General features: G+C 36.4%; 1 protein-coding gene across 1 annotated transcript in view; it reads left to right on the top strand.

Moving 5' to 3' along the window:
* LOC122815630 (deleted in malignant brain tumors 1 protein-like) overlaps window positions 1-23,809 on the top strand; it is a 201,549-nt gene that overhangs the window by 53,070 nt on the left and 124,670 nt on the right. The window contains exon 2 of the mRNA XM_044088295.1: window positions 10,723-11,049. Within this exon, the coding sequence (XP_043944230.1) occupies window positions 10,723-11,049 (327 nt within the window). The remainder of the gene's footprint in view (window positions 1-10,722; window positions 11,050-23,809) is intronic.

The following is a 23,809-nucleotide window of genomic DNA, read 5'->3' as shown; positions in this document are numbered from 1 at the left end:
TGAAATTGTTTCAGACAAGACAATGATGTGATTTATGTGGTGGTTACAGGTGAATCTGGTTATATTGTTATATGTTTGTTTGAGTTTGGTAAGTAGAGATGACTGGAGAAGGGTAAGGAGAGGGGAGGCATAGAGGAGACATAAAAGGAGGAAGGCTTGAACTAGGGTGGGTTTGGTGTTGGCAGCCAGGATTTTTTTATTTCTGTAGAGAAGACCCAATTTCTGATTAGTTTATTTTAATACGGTGTTGTGTATGAATGTTGAATTTTAGCTGGTCATTAATTATCATACCAAGTAACTTGGTATGTTATTCTGCTATGATGAGGGTATTATCTAGAGAAGAAATGGTAAAGGTGAATTTATGGTGGGAGTGTGATTTGGGAAGGAATAATAGAAGTTTAGACTTTTTGGGGGTTAAGCATAAGTTGCTGGTCTGTGAGCTATTTTTCCACAGACGAGAATGAGTTTTGAGTGATGGAAAGATGGCTAGTGATGTTGTCAGAGATGAGAGTAGAGTTATCAGTGTATTTTATGAGGGAGGAAGGGTACAAGAGGAGTGTAGATGATTGGTGAAAATGTTGAAAAGGCGAGGACCAAGGATCGAGCCTTGAAGGACACCAGTTTGGGTAGGTAAGAAAGGGGAGCACATGGATTGCCATCCAACAGACTGGAACCTTTTTGAGAGATAGCTCAAGAGTCAATGAATAGTAGAGGGGGATAGGTTAAAGATCAGTTAGTTTTGTAATAAGCTTGGAATGACAGACAGTATAGAAAGCTTTAGAGAAGTTGAGGAAGAGGCAAGATACAAGACAATTTTTGTCCCTGGCTTCAGCAGCAGTGTGAGTGAAGGATAGGAGGGCAGTGGAAGTGCTATGGTTAGACCTAAAGCCATGTTTATAAAGGGTTAGAAGGTTTTTATCAATTAGGGTATCTAAGAAGCTGGTTATGAATACATTTTTCAAGGATTTTGGATAATGGAGATAGAATGGCAATGGGTCTGTAGTTGGATGGATCTTACCTCCTTTGTGTAGTGGTATGATGTAGAAAGATTTCCAAATATCAGGGACAGTGGATTCTTGGATACATCAGTTTACTAGGCTTGGGACCAAGTAGGCTATAGAGTAGGCTGCAAGTTTAAGAAAGAGGGGAGGGAGGTTGTCAGTAGAGGGAGAGCATGGTTTTAGTTTTAGTAGAAGATACATTATGCAAGCAGGGGAGACAGGGTTAAGAGATAAAAGGATGGTGTTACTTGCATTATGTGTGATATGAGAGTGGTTTTGAGGTTGGCAGGCTTGGGTTAGTTTTTGAAATGATTCAGTGAAATGGGTATTAAGTAGGTTGGCAGTTTTTTGGGGAGATTTGTTAGGATAGGTGTTGGGGGTGGTAGGTTTACCAGGGTACAAAATTTTATTGATGGAGTGCCAGAATTCTTTTGGGTTAGAATTATGTGTGAAATGGGGATTATAATAGTATATATTTTTTCTTATCTTTATTGATTTTTTGAAAGCTTTTGTAGTTCTTTATATTTTTGGAAAAGTGTTGACAGTAAAATTACCTCTCCACAAAAGTCACTTTTTTGACAGAATAAAAAACACAGTAAAAAGCACTTTTAAACACTATGGCAGTCACACAACCTTAAAATAAACACAATTTATCCACAAAAATGTTTTTTCTGTTAAATAACACTACTTTTAAACTGACAGAGATGAGAGCTCCATTTAAAAGTACATTACAGTCTCGAGGCAGTCCGTTAAAACACAATGCTCCTAGCTTTAAAATAACTGTCCTGAAAAGGAAAGTAATAAAATGTCAGTAAAAAATAAGGAAATGCAAGCTTTTTTCACAAAGTGAATTTATCTAGCCAGCTAAGGAAAATACAAGCCCAAGACTGACAAGTGTCAATCCTCGAAAGCCTCAGTGGATCTCACAGTCTACAGTGGCATCAAAACTCTGAAGGGCTTCACGCCAAAACTTGTTTTTTTAGTTAACTCAGCTCAAGCTCTTGACAGTTTGGGCACATGTAAGGTGTCTTGAAACTTTAAAAGCTGGAGAGATGTAATATCCTTGGCAGGATATAACCTATATAACTAAGGCTACTGCAACAGTTATCAATATGAAAAACATCTAGACTTCACAGAAAAAAATGTGGTGACTCAGCACAGAAACTACCCCAGCTGAGAATCAAACAAGAAAACCTCTTGCTGTGCGGTGACAATGCTAACCATTGTACCACTCAGGGGATACATGCATACTTATAGACTATCACCAAAATGGTCCTAATATATATCTAAATTCTAGAATATTCTTTAAATGGCACTAGACTATAAAATGAACATATGTATACTCTATTAAGTCATGAAAATCGATCATTCAGATTTCTAGTTACCTGCAAATCGCATCTCATCTTTTCAACTGGATAGGAGAAAATTAGTGTAGTTCAAGCAGAATTCTTTTCTCCCTCAGCAATTTCAAAACACAGGAAATGCCACAATTGTGAAAGCCCTTCAGCAGGGTTAATCTGCAAAACACAGAAATACACAAAATATCTATAGAGTTACAACATCAACAAACAATATAAACACAGCACATCTCAAACACATTGCAACTAACTCTGCAATTAAAAAGTAAACCAGAAATCAGGATTCTGATACAAACCTAATATACTTTACAGTAAGGTAACTACTTAGGAACACATATTTATGTATATTATCTGCAAAACAAGACAGCTAAAAGGTAAAAAAAAAAAAAAAAATCATATTTATTTATATGTTTATTTACTGACTTTTATTTACCAAGAAGGTTAGACTTGATACTCATATCCCTTTTCAGTGGAGGTCTGCTGAGAAAAGCCCCACACATATATGAACTTAAGATACGTATACATAAGTGAAAACTGACATTGTAATACAATATACTATAAATAGACTAATACAAATATTAATATACATATGAACACATAATGCATGTATACCATCAGTAAAAAGAGATAAATACAATACAGTATTGTAGCATTGAAAGATGCTGATATGTTAAAAGTGGGAGAGTTTATTACTCACTCATAAATCAAATGTCAGAGTAGAATATTCAAATAGTGGAGGTCATATTTTAACATTGTCATCTGCTGTAACCCCCATTAATTTTGATTGGGGCACCACTTCAAATAGAGTCTTGTTTAAGGGCATGAGTGTAAAGTTATGTTTCTCATAGGTAAGTCATTTTGGAAAAAATAAAAGTATTTTTTTTTTTTTTGGAATTAAGAATGAAGTTAAAGGCATGTTATGTAATCTTTTATAAGTTGTTTAGATTGTCTGAGAGACATATAAGGAAGGAATTGTCTGTATAATATATAAGGGATGCTTGTTGTATAGAAGTGTGAAGATTGTTTATAAACATATTAAATAAAAGAGGACCAAGGAAAAACCTTCTGTAAAACTTGTACTGATGGATAGATAAGAGGAAAGAGAAGAATTTCATTTAACTGTCTATTTTATAGATTAGTACTAAGCTAACTGTCCTTGTGGGCCATTTTTAGCCTAGCCAGTTACCCCATGTGAAAATCAAACCCTGCCCTTTGGATCTGTAAGGTAACCACCTTAACCATTATGCTAACCTCCACTTGCTCTGACAAGTAATTATTAAACCACCGAAGAGCAGGTTGTTAGATAACCACGGTGGATAGTTGAATCAGGCCTGTTTAATGAGAAACAATGTCAAAAGCTTTTGATAAGTCCAGGGATAAGAATACTATGAGTTTCCCCCTATCTCCAACTTTATTTATGTTATCTGTAAAAGTTAGAAGGGAGTTGTGGTATGGGCAGGTCTGAAGCCATTTAAGTATTGCTAAGTAATTGTTCATTTAAAAGATACTGTAACAGTTGTTTATGGACACGATTTTCCAGAATTTTTGTGAGCTGGGGAAATATGGTAATGGGTCTGAGATTAGATATCTTGCTAGAAGTGCTAGCTTTGTGGAGAGGAATGATATGGCATTTGTTCTAGATTCTAGGAATATATAATTCCTTTATTGACCTTTTTACAGGGATAGAGACTGGATATGCAATAGTTGGCAGTGATTTTGTAGCACTCTGCAAGAAGGTTACAAGCAGAGTCTGAGCAGTATTTAAGTTTGGACAATGTTTTTTTATGAGACAAGTAGAGACTAGTTTTAGTATGAAAGTGTGGGGTATAAATGTTTGGGATAGACATGAGTCAGGAGAGTCAAGAAAGGATTCTAGCGAAGGTACCTTTGTTGTCAATGAAGTATGAGTTAAACTTGGTGGCTGTGTCAAAGTAGGAGATATCGGATCAAGAGTTAGTGGCATTGTTAATTCGTGGATGTAAAACTTTTTGATGAACAAGACTTTTTTTGGAAGGGCAGGGAGTTATCTATGGTTATTTTGTAATTAGAATAGTATTGTTTCTTATCAAGGTTGACTTGCTGTTTTGTAAGGTTATGAAGTTCTTTAAAGAGCTGTAGGTTTTGTGGAGTTTTACATTTCTGCTACTCTTTCATTACCATGTCTCTGTTTTGTATAAGACTTCTACTCTGATTAGAAAGCCAAGGAGCAAAGTTAGGATCTACCCTCTTTGTACAGAAGGGGTGTAAGTCTGTTTAGAATAATTTACAAAGTTCAATTTAACCTTTCTATTGCCTCATCTAGTGGTAAGGTTTTTAGAATTGTCTAGTCAAGTGAGTTTAGGCCAGCTAAAATGGTTTATGGTTAAATTTCATGAGATTAAGAGATGTTTTGTATACTAGTTGTTTGGCAAGGTGAGTAATACATCTGATAGCATATATAGAGCAGTGACCATGAAGGGATTCAGGAAGGATTTCTGATGTAGTCTGCTTGCAAGGATTAGAGACTAAAATAAGGCCAAGAATGGGACTAGTCCTGGGATTTTTTATAATGAGCAAGGGAAGTACTAAGCTGTTTGAAGATATGAAGCCTGATACTAGAAGATGTATTCTTAGAAGTGAACGTTTTCCAGCTGATATTGACATCACCTAGAATGACTGTTTCATTGGCAGGAAGTGGTATTTTAAATTATACAAAGAAGTTTCTAGTGATTTAATTGTATGTAGGAGATAAGTAGCTCTTCACAGGATCATTGGAAGTTACTAGGCTAATGGCGCTAGAGCGCTTACAAGCCTAGTCAAGTTCTACCCTTATTTCCACAATCAGCACCAATTGCCCCTGACCAACAAGGACACAGGTAGAACCCCTGGGCTGAACTTATGGTTACCCATCCAATCTTCCAGATTGTGTCTGAAGAGGGGCCAATGAGGTGCTCTGTTTGACATGAAGTGGGAGTCCATTCCAAAGGTGTGGTAACTTTTGGGAGACAAATCTGTTCCTCCAGCAGGTGGTATTAATATCACATACCAAGTTAAGGTCTTTAGAGTATGTAACCCATATACCAATTGACTTGCAGATGTGTAGCATTTCCATTAAAGCAGGGTCAGAGATTGCCTTATATTCAATGCATCGATCTTCTCTGAGTAGTCTATATGAAACAGAATAATGTGACAGGCGATCCACATAGGACAAATGCTGAAGATCTTGAATTTTCATTGTCAGGAACCTTTGTCATCTTTCCAATTGCTGCAGGTGCTTGGAAAGGTGCATAGCAAAAGGGGCATTGTACTCAGTTATTGGCCTGATGAGGGAAGAGTACAGAGAGGTTATAACTTCTTTTTTTCTGGAAGCAATGCCATTACCTATGAGCTGAGCAACAGAGAATGCCCTTCTTACCACTGTGGAGACATTGTGATCAGAGGTAAGTTTGCTGTCAACCTGTGTACCCACGTCTCTCACCACTGAGTGCATACTTAGGATGCTGTTATTGATGTGGTAGTTAGCAGGAACATTGCACTTACCAAAAGGGATGATAATACATTTTTTTGCATTGAGTTTGAAGCCATAACTTTGGCACTAATAATTTGTTTGTGTAAGACCCTCTTGAAGGATGTTGACATTATTTGGAGATTTTATGACTGCTCCCAGTTTGAAATCATAAACAAACCTTGTCAGCCACAGACCTTTAGTTTTAGCTTGTACTTTGGAGAAATAGATTCCAAACAGTAGAGGTCCCAGGACTGATCCCTGTGGAACACCACTGGCTGTAGGTCTGGTGCTGAAGGTGGATTCCCCTATTTTGACTAGATGAGTTCTATCAGTAGGCCAGTTAACGACCCATCAAATGATATAAGGGTTGATACCAAGCTAGGTAAGTTTGTCAATGATGTCTGAGTGGGAGATAGTGTCAAAAGCTTTGGGTAAGTCTAGGTAGGCTGTAAGCATAGATTTCCCCTCGTCCAGGGCCTTAGTGACTGTCCCAAAGAAGTCCACAAGATTTAACAGGCATGATCTCCCTTTGACAAATCGAGACTGAGTAAGGTCAAGTGTTTGGAGATTACCTATATCTTTGTTGATAAGGTCCATGATGATTCACTCCATAGTCTTACAAATAAGGCTAGTCAGGCTAAAAGATCTATAGTTTCTGGCATCAGAGGAAGCACCACCTTTGTGCAAGGGAATAATGGTGGTCATTTCCATTCAGCTAGGATGAAGCTGGTGCTTAGACTATGACTGAATAGAGTACCCAGTGATGTTGATAATTCTTGTTTGAGCCCACAGAGGTTGCAACCTGAGATATTATTAGGTCCCATAGTTGCTGTGTTTTTAGCTTTAGAGTGTGCATTTATGACCTGCCACTTAGAGAACAAGGTAGAGAACAGGTAGTAGGGATGTCATGGGGTACGTGTGGTGGGGGCAGAGGAGTGAAATTTTCACAGATCCTGTTGGCTAACAGGTTAGCTATGTCCACAGGTTGAGTATATGTGGTGTCATTAACTACCAGTTTGGCACAAATCTGGGCCTTTCCTTTTTGGTTATGGAAGTAACTTAAGAATGCCTTATGGTTGTCTTTAGTTGAGGAAGCTAATTTGGCTTTGCATTTGCTTTGGAAGACTTTACAAGTAGTCTTGTTTGCTTTTTTAAGCTGAAGAGGGAGTTTTTCTAGTTTGGGTAGAGTGTTTACAAGAGGAGTGACATGATAGCTATCTCCCCAGCTCTTTTGTTTAGCCTATCAGCAATAATGATATCTTATGCTGAGTGAAGAATTTTTGAGCATTGTATATGACGTTTTAGCCATATGTCAGTAAGGGTGACATTATCTGGAGTATATTGAGAGATCAAGGCATGCAATTTGGTGATTTTTATTAGAAATTCTCTGCATATTTATGGAGTTAAAGTTACTTGATTGGAGTTACTGGAGGTGATCAGAGGGGACGTGGGTAAGAGGGGGGTGAGATGGAAGTAAGGCCTGGGTTAGAGTGTATATCACCACACAGTTTAATTGTTGAAGAACTTTGGATAGAGAATGAAGTGATTTTATTGTGATCATTTTTATTTTTAATTTTATTTATTTTTATTATTTTGTTTTATGGGGTGGTAGTGAGGAGATGCAATAACTTTCTATTTAATTCTTAATATTTTTCTATTTAATTTCTATTTATATTTAAATTATATTTAAATTAAAGAGTCATCAAGATACTAAATAGATTTCTGGTGAAGAATTTTGTATATAATGGTTTAAATGGAGGCTTACAGCAGATGAGGAAATTTTGGGTTTAAGACCAATTTGGTTGTCGGTTAGAAGTGCAAACAGTGGAAGAAACAGAGTAGTTAAGCTAGTGAATAGCATATTTATTAGTGATGAGATGGTGAGTCAGTGAAGTTATAAAGATAGTAGCAAAGATATGTCGGGGTTAAAGTGATGTTACTGAAAGCAAAGAGTGATAAAAGTAGTTAAGTGTACTGGGTAAGAAGTGAGATAGACACAGCTGAGGATCCAAGATTGGAATTTGCAGTACTAAGTAAGATAGAAAAAGGGGAGGAGCTGCTGTGAAGTTAGAGGAGTAAAAGTGAATCAGGTGTAGTAATGATGTGCAGAGAAGCTGATAGGTGTTTTTTTTAAGTAGAAAGCTATGGGAGTACTGTGGTGCAAAGGGAAGAAAGGGTGGATATTTACTGAACAGTCACTGAGTGACTGAATGGGAAAGACTGCCAGAAGAACTGTAATAGATATGGTATTAACCGAGTAGACAGTGAACAAGTTAGTAATTGAGTGAATGAGACAGTGAGTGAGTAACTGAATATTAATAGCATTGTGAACAATGGTATAGGATGTGTAAATGCTTGGAAATGGTCCTGATATGTTGCTATTTCTTTAAAAAGGTTTGTGATATCATTAAAAAATGGGAGGAAGGCAGTGGCAATAAATGTGGGTATCTTGAGGATGGCTGGGGAATTGTGGTTGGGAGGGGAGCTGAAGGAGACCATACCCCCACCTTAATGGAAGACAATCAGTTTAGGCCTGCTGAAACCCAGTAATTCATCATACTCAACTGAACAAGGGTAAATAAATGGCCTGAGGCAGTGTTTTTCCATGACTGTTAAAGACTGAAACTAAAAGTGAAGGTACCTCACTGCTATAGTGTGATAAGCCCTAACTCAGCAGAATGGAAGTAGTGCAATTGCAAAGACATATTCGTAGGTGCTCAAGGATGCTTAAACATGAAAGCAAACCATAGAGGGAATACTAAAAACACAGGAAAATAATGTATGTCATCTGCTGTGGCAATCTTCTTAATACTTGAACAATGTATAATGTTGCAAAAACAACTACTACAATTACCTGAAGTATATAGAGCAGTAAAGAGGCAGAGGGGGAAAATTGCAGGACCATCTGAATGTTGTTGTTGTTTTTTATTACTTTATCCTTTTCTGTGTGTGTGTGTGGGGGGGGGGGGGGCACACTTTAAAGAATCCCCCCTGTACTCGATGTTTTCCTATATAGTATTTTTATGAGTGGTATCTAAAGTATTTAGAGCAGTAAAGAGACAGGCAGGGGTAAATTGCAGATGTCTCTGAATGCTGTTTTGTATAACTTTTCCCTTCACTTTTGGGGGTCTGTCACACTTTAAAACAGCTTCATTCCTGACTTAAAGTCCAATGTAATACTATTATAGATGGCATCCTAATATTAGCAACTAGAGGTGAGAGACACATCCAAGCCATACTTACAGAGAGAAAGGACAAAGGCATCTTAATAAAATCGAAAGGATAAACCCACAAACAGGAAATGAAGCAATGTAAGAATGGATTGAAAGAGAATTAATTTGAAGAAAAGTGATAGAGACAAAAAAAAAAACAGAAAGTAAGCCATTCTAAAATAGGAGTTACACACACACACACACACACACACACACACACACACACACACACACACACACACCCACATGCACACATTAAAATCCTTTGCTAGGCACACAGGTAAAGCACTGAATTAATACATATGATAGCAAAACAATACAATGTGCATAAAATACACAGAAACACAATTAAATAAAAACAACAAACACAGCATTAGTTGAACCAACTTAAGAAGATATGGTAAGCATTCCTGCTAAAATGCACTTGTCTGACATTTGCCACAGAGAGTTAATCTTCGGAGCTGCAGTTAATGTAGTACAGGGCTTAACTCCCACAACCCATATTAGCCTCATCTGTGATCATGAGTTAAGTTACTTAACCTAACATTGCTCCTGGGTTGCCTTTGAAATGGGAATGTGAGTCATTACAGCCTACTTGGTTAACAAATGTGTGCTGTCACCCCACAAAAGGGACAGTGTGGCAAGTGATTCCTACCTGGTTAACAAATTAATGTTGTGTTTCAGTTCTTGGGGGTTGCCACCAAGACAATTACCCTTGTGAATTTGTTTTTAAGTCTGCAGCAAGTTAAGACAATGATGTTGGAGTAAAGCATTGCTTCTTACACACATATATGTCTTTCATTTTTCTTAACCCACAAGGATCCTGAAGAGTAAAAGCCGGTAACCTAGTACTGAATTAGCAAATGAGCAACTTAATTGAAGAGGAAATGAAAACACTGACCATTGTTCCAAGACTCAGTGCAGGATCTCCTGCAATCTGTGATGGAAATACTATGTTACATTAAAATGCAGTCCCCTTCATGTACACAAACACAGATATATGTATGTATATATATATATATATATATATATATATATATATATATATATATATATATATAGACACACACACACACACACACACAAAATGCAGATTTCCTCCTAACAATGCTTTAAAGTATATTAACTTGAAAATAATAAAGCCTACATCATTGCTTTTAGCCAGATACAAGTTTGTATGCATGCAACTCTTTCAAAATGTAAAACCATTTCTTTCGATTTCTTCTTTCCATTATACTGGTTAAATAGTTCCCATTATTTTTGGTGTAAGACCGGTAATGTACAGCTGAGTCAAGTAACTGTAAATGCTGTTTGAACAGTATGATTAAAATGCTGCTTCCTGCACTACTGGCCACTACTATCAGAAACCATCTTTATAAACAGCATCTTATGTTTTTTTCATCATTTTTATGTCTAAGCTGATACAACCAGCAAATATTTTCAGCTTCCACTGAGGCTGTCAACCACTGAAACTTTATTCATAAAACAAACTTTAGAAATGCTATGTTACACATATTTTGCAGCTATCTTGAACCATGGTTTTAAAATGAACACAGATTCTTTAACTAGTATACATGAATACATTTCGGGGTATTCTACTTAAAGCAATATTATTATCAAGGTTTTACTGTTTTAATATTTGTCTTTTTCATTTGTTTCTCCAGGTCAGGTGATAATAAATGATGCAACCCTTTCAGATCAAACTGATCGCTGCTCAGGCTCAGTGCTATTTTCCATTTCAAGTAACTACTACAGGAATTATCAAAAGGTCCCTGTGTTAAGCTGGGATATTAAGGATGCAAATGTCGTTTGCAAAGGAAGGAATTGTGGATTTGCTGTTGCTGCCAATTTCAGCATTGAGAATGTTCGCCATTCTGCTTGGTTGTCTATTCGGTGCAATGGAGATGAGAATTCTTTTTCTAACTGTCTTTTGTCAGCAACTGATGCCAATGGAACTCGCTATGCAAATTATCCTGCTGTCCAGTGTTCAGGTATTTCTTAAAGGTCATACTAGTTTATGCAAAATGATAATGAAAACTGAGAATAACATAGGTCAAACACCCATTTGTTAAGTTCCCTAGTTTAGTTTTAACCTTGCCAGACTTGCGAAAAAAAAACAAGGGTTGAAGCAATTGAGTGAAAATACTATTTCTTCTTTTCTGTATTTCTGTCTATATTCCCCAGCCAGTATTGGAAAAAGATGTTTTGAAGAAATAAAAAAATGCTGGTGCTAACCCATTGGTCTTGTTGATTTCCCCTTGGAAGTACCTTAATTTGCTTTAATCATTTTAACGTTTGCTGCATTTTTTTCTTTAACCTCTCTATATGTTGTCTCTCTGATTTCATTAGATGTGTATCATTCATATATTATTCAACCTGATCTAGCTCCCTAGTGCTAGTTATTTTTTTAGTTGTAGAAGGTGTTGAAGGCTCTGTTTATTTTTCTTTAGTCCCCAGCTCCTTTATTGCTGGCTGGATTAATGGATGTAATGTGCATCTGTGTGGTCCTTTACTTATGTTTTCAAGCTAAAATTTTATCCTGTTTATTCTCCTGAACCAAATTTTCTCCTTCTAAATATTCATTTGCTACATTTCGCTTGATGGCACCACACAAGTTATGTGCTGCGTTGTAAGGTTTAATACCTGTCACATTTCTAAATCCTGTCTTTTAGCACTTTATAATTTGGCCTTCATTTCTGTGAGTCTCTCTTTTTTCAGATACCAATCCATCTAGATGTTTTATAATAAGACTTTAAAGTATATTTTATACATGTTCAACTGCATCGAACATGGTGTTCATTATCATCATCAGCTCCCCCCTTCTCCATTTTTCCTGCATGGGGTCAGGGTATTGTGTTAACTGTCGCCAACTCTCTTGATTCAGTGCCACACACCTGCCTTCTTCAACACTCACACCTGACTTTCATACAATCCTTCCACCTCTGTGCTGGACATCCTTGTTCCTTTTACCTTCTTCCTGTCTGTCCCAAATCTTCCTCACCAGATTGTCTTCTGCTTTTCTGCACGTGTCCAAACTTCGGTAATCTGCTCTGTTTGATCATTTCTGCAATTGGAGCTACTTTGGCTTTGCTCTTATGCCCTCATTTCTTCATCTGTCCCACAGTGTGCATCCTACCACCCTTTTCAGGCACTTCATTTCCACCACCTCAAGTTTCTTCAACTGTTTTGCTTTACTACCCAGGTATCTGTACCATGCAGTAGTACTGGTCGCACTACTGTCTTGTACACCTTACTTTTCAGCTTCTTTGGCATTCTTCTGAAATAGACTACACCTGACACTCTAAGCCATTTGGTTACAGCCCCTATGCTTCTATCTTTGACCTCTTCATTCAGACTTCCCTTCTCCTCAACCACCCCTCCCAGATGCTCGAGGCTGTTTACCTGTTCCACTATCTTCCTGTCTATCTCTATTCTCAGCTTCTTCTGATTTCCCCAGTTTGCTGCCATTACCACCATCTTATCTGTGCTTAGTTTCATCCCATGTGCCTTCAGTTTTGCATTCCATTCTCCTATCCTTTGCTGAAGTTCTAGCTCAGAGTCTACCTGCACTGCCACATCATCTGCATGCAGCAACTTTGTTGATCTGTCCCCTCCTACCTGTTTGCTAATGTAGTCCATCACCAGTATGAACAGCAGTTGCTCAGAGCTGAATCCTGGTGTACACCCACTCCCATTGGAACCCCTCTGTGAGGCCAAACACTGTTTTTACTTGAGTCATTGGGTCATTGTACACAGCCTGCACTAATTCTACCAATATTTCTGGGACTTCAAACCACCGCAGAACTGCCCAGATCAGCTTCCCTGGGACCTTGTCATATGCTTTCTCCAAGTCTAGGAATGCCCAGTTGGACTCTTTCCTCATTTCTAGCTTCTTCTTAAGTATTTGTCTCACTGCAAACATGTTGTTAATTGTGCTGCATCCTGATCTGAATCTGTACTGCTCATCTCCCATCTTACATTATATTACTCTGTGTATCTGTTTATCAATCACCCTCTCCAGAAATGTTATGCAATGTGATAGGGATTTGATGCCTCTGTACTGCCCACAGTTCTGGATCTCCCCTGTCTTCTTGTACACTGGCATGAGTATGCTTATTTTCCAGTCATTTGGGATATGTCTTTCTCTCCACACTGCTATTAGTAACTTCAGGAGCCATTTCTCTCTTATCTCACCTAGCATCTTTATCATATCTGCTGTCACCTCATCTGAGCCTGCTGCTTTCACTGACTTCATTTTTCTTAGTGCTGTTCTTACTTTTTTTAGGATCAGCTGCTCTTCTGCTATTATCGCAGGCTGTTTCTGGGGTAGTACAGCTTCTGTGGGGTTTTCTTCATTCAGAAGCTGCTGGAAATACTCCTTCCATCTGTCTTTGATGTCCTGTGGACTGGTGAGCAGGTGCCCCATGGACTGGTGAGCAGGTTGTTGCTGGCATTTATTATGAAGGGTGTCTAACTATCTTCTTTATCTTTCTGTATTTGCCTTGCAATCTGATATAGTTTCTTTGTGCCCCTTATTGAGTCACTTTCCGGAAGTTGGTACAGTGCCTCCGATGCCCTATATTTTGCTATTGCAACTTCTTTCTTAGCTTCTTTGTTAGCCAACCAGTAGTCCTTCCTAACCTGGTCAGTCTTTTCTATCTCCCACTTCTTCCTGCACTCCTTTTTTTCTTTTGATGACTTCCTAGACCTTTGCGTTCCACTACCAGCTTTCGTTATGTACCTTATTTCCATACCTGGCTTGGCCACATATCTTTTATGTAGTCCTAACACATGCTGTTTTTAGGCACTGACATTCTTGTTCAACTCCACCTATTTTCTCCTCTTCTTGGGGTGCTAGACCCCTGAGTAATTCCTTGAACTGTTGTAGTTTCTCTCCAGTCAACTACCAGGTCTTCAGTCTGGTCTCTGTTAAGCTTAGAGCCTTGTCTGACCACTGCTTGCAGCTGATTGTGGCAGCTAGTGGTTTATACTGTGGGGCGACTGTTTCACTGGGGATGACTTTGCAATCATGGATTCTACCCCAGTGCCTTTTCCTTACTAAGAGGAAGTCTGCCTGAGTTGTATGTTGGCTACTCTTGTATGTGGACCCAAGGCTGATATCCAAAAAGACCACTGCTCGGACAAGAGTATTCCACAAACAAAGAGTTTATTGTACTTCACGATAACAGAGCTCCACACCAAAAACCAAAATGCAAAAACGAAAGAATCAGGTTAAGCGCTTTCATCTGCGTAAAATGCAGATTTCATCAGAACCATTACTGAAACGCTAAAGCTCTGCTTTTAAGGCAATTTTGGCGCCAAAAAATCAAACTACATTAATTACTAAAATTGTTCCAGATACTACTATAAACTAATTGTCACAGCCCTACATATTAAAATAAAATAATATAATGTAAATAATCCTATCTTATAAAAAATAGTTTTGTAAAATAGTTTTGTAAAATTGGGCATATCATATACATACATACATATTCATATATAACCATAAATATAACAACTGTATAAAAATGACAAATTTTATGAAGATTAAGTATAAAATTCATAATAATATATATTTTTGAATATCTGGTTAGATGATTGAACTATAAATTCATACTAAAAATTCATACTAAAAATATCCTACTAAGAAAATATACTGAGAAAAATAAGTGAGACCACTATCCTACATAAAATATCACAATAGTCAAAACTAGAGAAATGCAATAATACTCTAGTATAAAAAATCTACTGAATGACATATAAAAATATATATAATTAATCTAAAAGCAAAAAAGGTTTAATACTGATGTGATCATTTAGTCCTGGGCATGTAGTGGCGTCACTTAGCATTTGCCACTTGCTTTCTAACAGTGCCAATAAGGTTTTCCAATTCCCTCCACAACCTGTGGTGTCAATATGATCAATAATGCTAAAAAGAAAAGAATGTTCTTGCCCTCTGTCTATAATGTGTTTACTTAAGGCATTATTGATGTCCTGTTTTTTAATCTTATATAAATGCTCATAAATTCTTGTTTTAAATTTTCTCTCTGTCTTCCCAATGTAATACGCATCACATGTGGTACAAGTAGCAACATAAATAACCCTGGAGTTATTACAATTCCCTCCTTTGCTCTACAAAAATGTCTTAGTGATGTTTTTTAACCTAATAACTTTTGCTTCATTAATATTACTACATTGATTACATGTACCACATTTTGTTGTTCCTTTATTTCTATCGACCACCTTCTTTTTATCTTTAATACTTTCCAACAAATTTTTTAAATTGTAAGATGTCTTAAAAACACATTTGGGAACTGTGCCCACTACTTCACCAACTTCTTCAGATATAGTTAAAAGATTCCAATGTTTGCGCAAAATTTCTTTTATTAAGTTGGTGTAGGGGCTAAACAATATCACACAAACGTGTCTATTATTATAATCATCCTTTTTTGAAGGTGTGAATGGTTTACCCAGCAGGGGTGGATATTTTTAGAGCATATACTTTGGATAACCTCTCTTGAGGAACATATTGTATATAACATTCAATTCATTATCCATAATATCTTTATTTGATGACATACGTGCTGCATTGCATTTTTGCCTAAGCCGTTCTTAAAAACATGAGGGGGGGGGATACTACCATAATATATGTAATCATTTTTCATTGACATTCACATATGTGTCTAAATAGGAAATACCTTTAGTCTCTATCTTGTAAGTACATTTTAAAAAACTTGTTGTGTTGTTTATATAATCTTTAAAACTCTTGGTTGTGTCAACTGGTCCTTTCCAAAGAATGAATAGGTCATCTAGGTACCTAGTGTAGAAAACTATATATTTGTAGTACTCACTCGGGAAGATGTATAAAGATTCCAATTCTAACATGACGAGGTTGGCGAACACTGGGGGGCGGAAGAGCACCCACACTCTCTCTCTCTCTCTACTCTCTAAACAGTTCCTGAACTGGAATAGTTAGATGATCCAGAACCAGTCCCATCATATCAACAGTGAGATTAATTTTGTCCCAAGTCATACCTGAATATTTCCTTAAACTATTGCAAAAATAGTCTAATCCTATCTCTTTAGGAATGCTAGAGAAAAGGTCAACAACATCAAAGTTCCATGAGTCCTTGGTAAGATGTCTCACATTGTCATAAATGTGTTTAGTCCTAACATCTATAGTGACTGTATCCTATATTTACTTGATTATCATGATTGTCAATGATGTTTTTCAAACATTCCCTCTCCTTGATAGTAAGATTGTCCTTAAACAGGCTGGCATAGTTTTTGTTAGTTCTAATATTGTGACTTAACCAGTATATATCTTTAGTTACTAATTTTTTGTAATTAGCAACATTAGGGTGATGGTTGGGTATATATACACTTTTTTTCTTCAATTTGTTAAGATTACTATATCTGTCCTGTTCACATATCGTATCTCTAAACTGAATCACCAAATTGAGCCTGCGACAAAAAAACTTTATTTCCTTAATTGTATCTATAATATTGAATCTTGCCGTTGGTATGAATTTCATTCCTTTGCTAAACAAAGAAAAAAACTCCTCATTAATGTCAACATCAGTGTAATTATATACATTTAATCCATTGTGAGTATGTATAATCTCAGAACAAAGTACGTTCTCATCTATATGACTAAAATTAACAAACTACTTCTACTAAACTTAACATCTCCCTTTGTATGTTTTTGGGGCAGGATAATATCTTCCCCCTTGAAAATTTTCATCTCCCTAATTTCCTCGTGATTCTTTACGGCCCTTACAAGCTCTACCAGTATCTAAAAAAGTGTTCATTTGGGTATTATTATACTGTGGCCACACGTATGCTCTTTGAAGAAGTTGGTGAAGTAGTGGGCACAGTTCCCAAATGTGTTTTTAAGACATCTTACAATTTAAAAAATTTGTTGGAAAGTATTAAAGATAAAAAGAAGGTGGTCAGTAGAAATAAAGGAACAACAAAATGTGGTACATGTAATCAATGTAGTAATATTAATGAAGCAAAGGTTATTAGGTTAAAAAACATCACTAAGACATTTTTGTACAGCAAAGGAGGGAATTGTAATACCTCCAGGGCTATTTATGTTGCTACTTGTACCACATGTGATGCGTATTACATTGGGAAGACAGAGAAAAAATTTAAAACAAGAATTTATGAGCATTTATATAAGATTAAAAAACAGGACATCAATAATGCCTTAAGTAAACACATTATAGACAGAGGGCAAGAACATTCTTTTCTTTTTAGCATTATTGATCATATTGACACCACAGGTTGTGGAGGGAATTAGAAAACCTTATTGGCACTGTTAGAAAGCAAGTGGCAAATGCTAAGTGACGCCACTACATGCCCAGGACTAAATGATCACATCAGTATTAAACCTTTTTTGCTTTTAGATTAATTATAGATATATTTTTTATATGTCATTCAATAGATTTTTTATACTAGAGTGTTATTGCATTTCTCTAGTTTTGACTATTGTGATAGTTTATGTAGGATAGTGGTCTCACTTATTTTTCTCAGTATATTTTCTTAGTAGGATATTTTTAGTATGAATTTTTAGTATGAATTTATAGTTCAATCATCTAACCAGATATTCAAAAATATATATTATTATGAATTTTATACTCAATCTTCATAAAGTTTGTCATTTTTATACAGTTGTTATATTTATGGTTATATATGAATATTTATGTATGTATATGATATGCCCAATTTTACAAAACTATTTTACAAAACTATTTTTTATAAGATAGGATTATTTACATTATATTATTTTATTTTAATATGTAGGGCTGTGACAATTAGTTTATAGTAGTATCTGGAACAATTTTAGTAATTAATGCAGTTTGATTTTTTTGGCGCCAAAATTGCCTTAAAAGCAGAGCTTTAGCGTTTCAGTAATGGTTCTGATGAAATCTGCTTTTTACGCAGATGAAAGCGCTTAACCTGATTCTTTCGTTTTTGCATTTTGGTTTTTGGTGTGGAGCCCTGTTATCGTGAAGTACAATAAACTCTTTGTTTGTGGAATACTCTTGTCCGAGCAGTGGTCTTTTTGGATATCAGCCTTGGGTCTGCTTACTTGGTTGACGTGTTACTTTCGTTGGATACTCTTGTATGTGATCTTGTGACTGTCTCTGTTTCTGAACCATGTGTTGACTACTATCAAGCCATTTGCCAGAGAGAAGTCTATAATGGCTTTTCCTTCTTTATTCCTTTTGCCCCACCCATGTGTATCAAGACAGTGCTTATATCCTGTTCTGTCTGTCCCAACATGTGCATTCAAGGCACAAGTCACCCATTATAAACACCAGTTCGTGTTGTCCTGCTTTATCTAGTAGGTCCTGCAACTGCTGTCTGAATACACTCTTTCCTTCACTGTCACAACCTTGCTGTGGGGCATAGGTTGAGATTATGAATACTGCCCTGCCTATCTGATGATATTCCTCACTGCCTTCTGAAGCCTCCCTCTCACCACAATTTCTGCACCATTTCTATCCTATTCCCCTCCTGAGTAGTAGAGTCTGGATCCCAAGTCAAGTTGGTTTGCTGCACTGCCCTTTGGATACATAGGATGTCCAGCCTCCTCCGTATCATCATGTCATCCACCTCCAAGCTGCATCCTGTCAGTGAACCTACATTAACCGTAGCAATTTTCTGTTTGTGTTTGGTAGGTTGGTTGGTTTTATGTCTAGCTTTTGCTCAACAGAGCTATCACAGGTAACCCAGGCTGGGCAACTGGACACCGGCCGGTCAGTAGCTTATTGACCTAGGGCTGCTGTGCTTTATGGCAGGCACTGGCCAATAGGGGCAGATATACCTCTCCTTACATTAGCAAGGGTCCCTGGCATAGATCAGAGTGGGCTGGGTCCTCAACTGACTTATCAACGGTTACTACCCATGCCCATTTTGGCAACATTAGTCAACATGACCAAATAATCTAGAGACGTATTTTTACACTGTTGAGTGACTAGCCATGCCACGGCTTGCAATCTGTGATCCATGTTCTCCTATCTTGAGGATACTGTGCACCACAGTAGATGCCCAAAGCAGTTGTTCTGTACAACTCTTCCCTCTATAGGGCATCATGTAGAATCTGTGTTGCTGCTGCCAACAGCTCCACTCGTTGGTGAGCTTGAGATGGAAACACTCAGCATGTTTTTTGGATGTGAGAAAAACCCCACAGAGACACAGAGAGAATGTGCAAACTCCAAACAGGCATTGGTCAGAGGTCAGGATTAAACCTTATGCATGTGAGGTGAAGACCTTAACCATTATGCCAACTGGTCTCTTTTCAATAGGTAGCATTGTCCCTTATGTATTATTCCTCATTAAATTTACAAAGCCAACAAAATCTGACTTTTTCGGACAGAGGGATCAGCCATCATAACTTACTTAAATTTTGTTTTATATGAAGAAGACATGTAGAGACATTGCTGCATTGTCTAACAACCAAGATGGTCTAGTAGACATGCTTTGCATGTTGGTTACTACACTCTTTGCTCCCAGAAAAAAAATATCTAAATAACTGTACATATTGGTTGATGAATTAGAAAGTATACATTTATTCTTCTCTCTCCATAAACCATTAAGTCACAGTTTTTTGCAAACATCTTCTGTGCTTTCTGCAAGCTAACAGAATCTGGTGAATGTTGTGCAGACCCTGATTCATTAATATACCATCATCTTCATCTCTCTTAAATTTAGGTAATGGTTCAAAAAAGGTCGAGAAAAAGTATGGGCTGTTTTTGTTTGGAAAATATAAGGTACCAGGTATCCAACCCAGCTCTGCTGTTAAAAATTTACCTGAAAACCAACTATCCTCTTTGTTCCTTATGGTTTCTTTGAATTTCCATCCTAGCCTTTCTTGAATCATAACAGATGACTGTTTTTGAAGTTGGAGCCAAGCATTTGTTTACTTGCAGTTCCAATACATATGCAATGCACCTATCATGTGAGTAATTTTGACTTCTTGTAACATCACAATATTTGCTTTGCTTGATTGCAAAAAAAGTATAATAATATGGATTGTGCTATGAAAAGCTCACAAGCAGAAATGAAGAAAAAAAATGTCCAAAAGACAGAAGGGCAAAAATCAATTTTAACTTTAGTGTCAAGCTCCTCTGTATCTCCTAATGTGGGGCGCAAGCTAACACATCCATGAAGTTATATATATATCAACTTCAGAGTTGCACCAACTCAAAGAAGGGAAGAATCTCTCAAAACATGTGAATCATTGCTACAGCAGACTTAGAAACTGCAAAGGGAATGATTCCCTATGAAAAACTGCATATATATATATATATATATATATATATATATATATATATATATATATGTGGAAGCACTTTACATAATCGAATTACTGAAATCTCGAATGTCATATGATCGAGACCATATGATCGACATTTCAGTAAATCGAATATGTAAAGTTGTAAAAAATAACACTTTACTTACCTTAAAACGTTACGTGCACACAGAGGCAAGGCTTCTTGTATGCTCTGTGTGTACGTAATGTTTTTATCTTTTTTGTGGTGTTGACAGGAGGTGGGAAATCTCCCGTTTTGCGCTTCTGCATACAGCGCAATATGGGAGATTTCCCTTTTCCCCACTGTAGCGTGATCTCGGAGTTGGTATATTTAAGTAGGGGGGGTGCAGGGGCGAAGCCCCCCTGCAAAAGCAATGTTTAACTTTTTTTTTTGTTTGTTTTTTTTGGGTTTCATTTTAGAAGTTCAAGTTTCCAAAACTTGATCTTTTGGTCTCGACCATATGAGGTTTGAGATTTTGGTAATTCGATCTTCTAAAGTGAATCCATATATATATATATATATATATATATATATATATATATATATATATATATATATATATATATATATATATATATATATTTTGTCCATTTTTCTTTGTGCTTGAATATTATTCAGCAAACTTCAAATATGATTAGCAGTCTATACTTACTGACTGAAAGGAGACAAGTAATCTTCTGTAAATAACTGGTTGCAGTGGTGCTGACCACAAAAAAAAAAATAAATAAAATAATCACTTACTTTTGCAAGGATGGCTTCTGTTATCTTTTTCTATATTTTTATGGTCAGTGCACATAAACTTCTGAATTGCAGGCATTTGTAACCTTTAATCTCATTGAATTTATGGGGGTCAGTTTTAAAAGCGTTCACTTCTTCCTTTTTGCACTCATCTTTCATAAGCTGTCAAATCTTTTTACTGTATAATTTTCCTTGCTGATATTTTACAGCGGTAACTCTTATCTTCCTCATTTTTTCTTGTAAAGATTTCAGTTAGTGGCTACAGGATATTATAGAAAGTCTTCAAAGAGTGGATTTTAGTTGTCCTTTCATTTAATTTGATGTCACTGTTTGCATCTTTTTATACTGATTTTGTTTCATTAGACACTTTGTTGTAATAACCAGATTTATTAAAATGTGCCAGTATTCACTTACAGAATCATTTCTTCATCAGACACAACAGGAATACATAAGCAGCATTAGCATATCTCAAGAATCAGTGTGTCTGACTCAGTATCAAAGTGACCAACATCCCACCCAAAATTCACCATAACTCTTCTATAATCACCCAATCCCAAACAGTCTGTAAGAATTGATAGGACAATAGAATACTGGAATGAAATTGAAATAATTCTAAGAATCTGGAATGAGACAGGAATGAATGTATTTATCTTTAATTACCCAAAACTATGTTGAACAGGTGCCAGTCTCTTCTTTATGTACCAAATCATCTTTTACCTTTCAGAATAAAAGTCTGCATACACTGCAGTTCAGTTAAAATGTTTTATTATGCACAGTGGAGGTAGTTGTCAACAATATCCAAATCAAATCTTAATGTCCATAACCTCTGCACTCATTATATTGTCCTTGCATTCTGTACTCGGAATGTAAAATCTTACTATCTCCCATAACAGTGCTGACATGTAAGTCTGTATCTTTTTCACTAATATTCCTTTCCTCCTGAATAATATCATTAATTTTCTGGAATGCTGGATATTTGACTTGAATTCTGCAATCACTCTAGAGTGTCTGTACCAAACTTCTGAGGATTGCATTGCAATGACTTACTGCATATCAGTCCAAAAATACTATGTCTGAAATATCTCCTAATAACATCAAAACCCTGTAAATTTCTACATGCCTCTTTAACCTCAATTCCCAAACCTCGTACCATCTAAACAAGATCTGTTTGTACCTTGAGCATATACTGTATGTACTGTATGCACATTGAGCATATTTTATTCTTGTCAGTATTCTATTTTCACTGATTGAAAGTGCATTCACTGAAACTGCATGCAAAAAGTGAAGGCCTGCTTTAATATGGCTGCAATTCTAGACTTATGCAAAGAGAATACTGTATTTTTATCTATTTAAATGAAACCTGATATTACACAGTCTATTTTTGCAGGTCTACCATATTCATTATAGTGAATTCAACACTCCTGGCCTGAAGTTTTTCCTGCAGGAAAGAAATTTCTCTCTGGAATAGTAGATAATTCAAACTCATCTCCATTTTAACATGGTGTTCTCATGGGCATCTCAGTTGTGCGGCCACATTATTATTAAAAAAATTCTGTACAATGTATAGACTTGCTTTGTTTTGAATGTGTTTTTGATAAAAGGTTGATAAAGCATCTCCTTGTGCACTTACATCTTGATTAGCTTTCCTTCTTTAACTGTTCACAGCAGGAGTTTTTATCTCCAAAATTAGGAAGTGTGAGAATTATTCGCCATGGTTTGTAAGCTCCTTACTTAAATGGCCTAAAAGGATGGCGTGCATGCTCTACTCTATGTGGAAAAGAGTTTTTTCTAAGTGCATTCAAAGGCACTTTATTAAATCTGCTCCATGAACATTTATCTTTTAAAAATTTAAAGAAAAATTGAATAATCTTTTGTAACTTTTTGATGGCTCTTTTACTTTCTGGAGTTCTGAATGTTATCCTCGGTATCTATTTGTGGTGCTCTTTTATTTCCATCATTGTCTCCCTTAATTTCTACAGTATCATGCTGCACCTGCATGATTTGCATTGGTCTACCATTCCCCTAGGTTATCACTAAACTGCATCCTTTGAAAGACCATCAATTTTATTGGAACTGACATATTTCCACGTCAAGTCACTCACCTTAATATCAGAACTTGAAAATATATATTTCAGCTCAAATATTTCCAGAAAAATGAACTGTTTGAAGTATCTGGAACTCTGTAAAACTGTGCATGACATTGTGCTAGCTCTGTCTCCTAATGATGACTAGTCATTTGTTTGGAGAAGACAAGAGGAACAGAGGCTCATGTTTTTGGAGACATTTTTTTAATCTTCTGGGTGATAGTTACTTGCAGCATGCTAATTGTATCAGTAGGCAATGATTAGAGACCACACTGCCCAAAAATTATCTATTCATTTGTAAAGGTGTTTGTTTATTTTTTTTCTAGAGATCTTGGTTCGGGCTGGTAAAAATGATAACTCAAATCTATTACTGTGATCATTATTAATTTCACTTTTTTATGACCACACGTTGTTGATCAAAGTTAGTGGGGTTTTCATAGGGGAATCTGGCTATGAAAGCAAAGGCCAGATACATGATCATGATAAATTATTTGACATGGCTTGCTGTATGTGTGACAGTGTATGCACTTCTAACAGCTGTTTGTTGAAATACATTACTGTGCATATTTATTCTTTCGCATTCATCACAACAACGTTACTTATTG

Source organism: Protopterus annectens, chromosome 1.part1 (genome assembly GCF_019279795.1).
Source record: "Protopterus annectens isolate FY-2018-M chromosome 1.part1, PAN1.0, whole genome shotgun sequence".
NCBI lineage: Eukaryota > Metazoa > Chordata > Ceratodontiformes > Protopteridae > Protopterus > Protopterus annectens.
The sequence above is the reverse complement of the archived record's forward strand: the minus strand, read 5'-3'. Positions and strand labels throughout refer to the sequence as shown.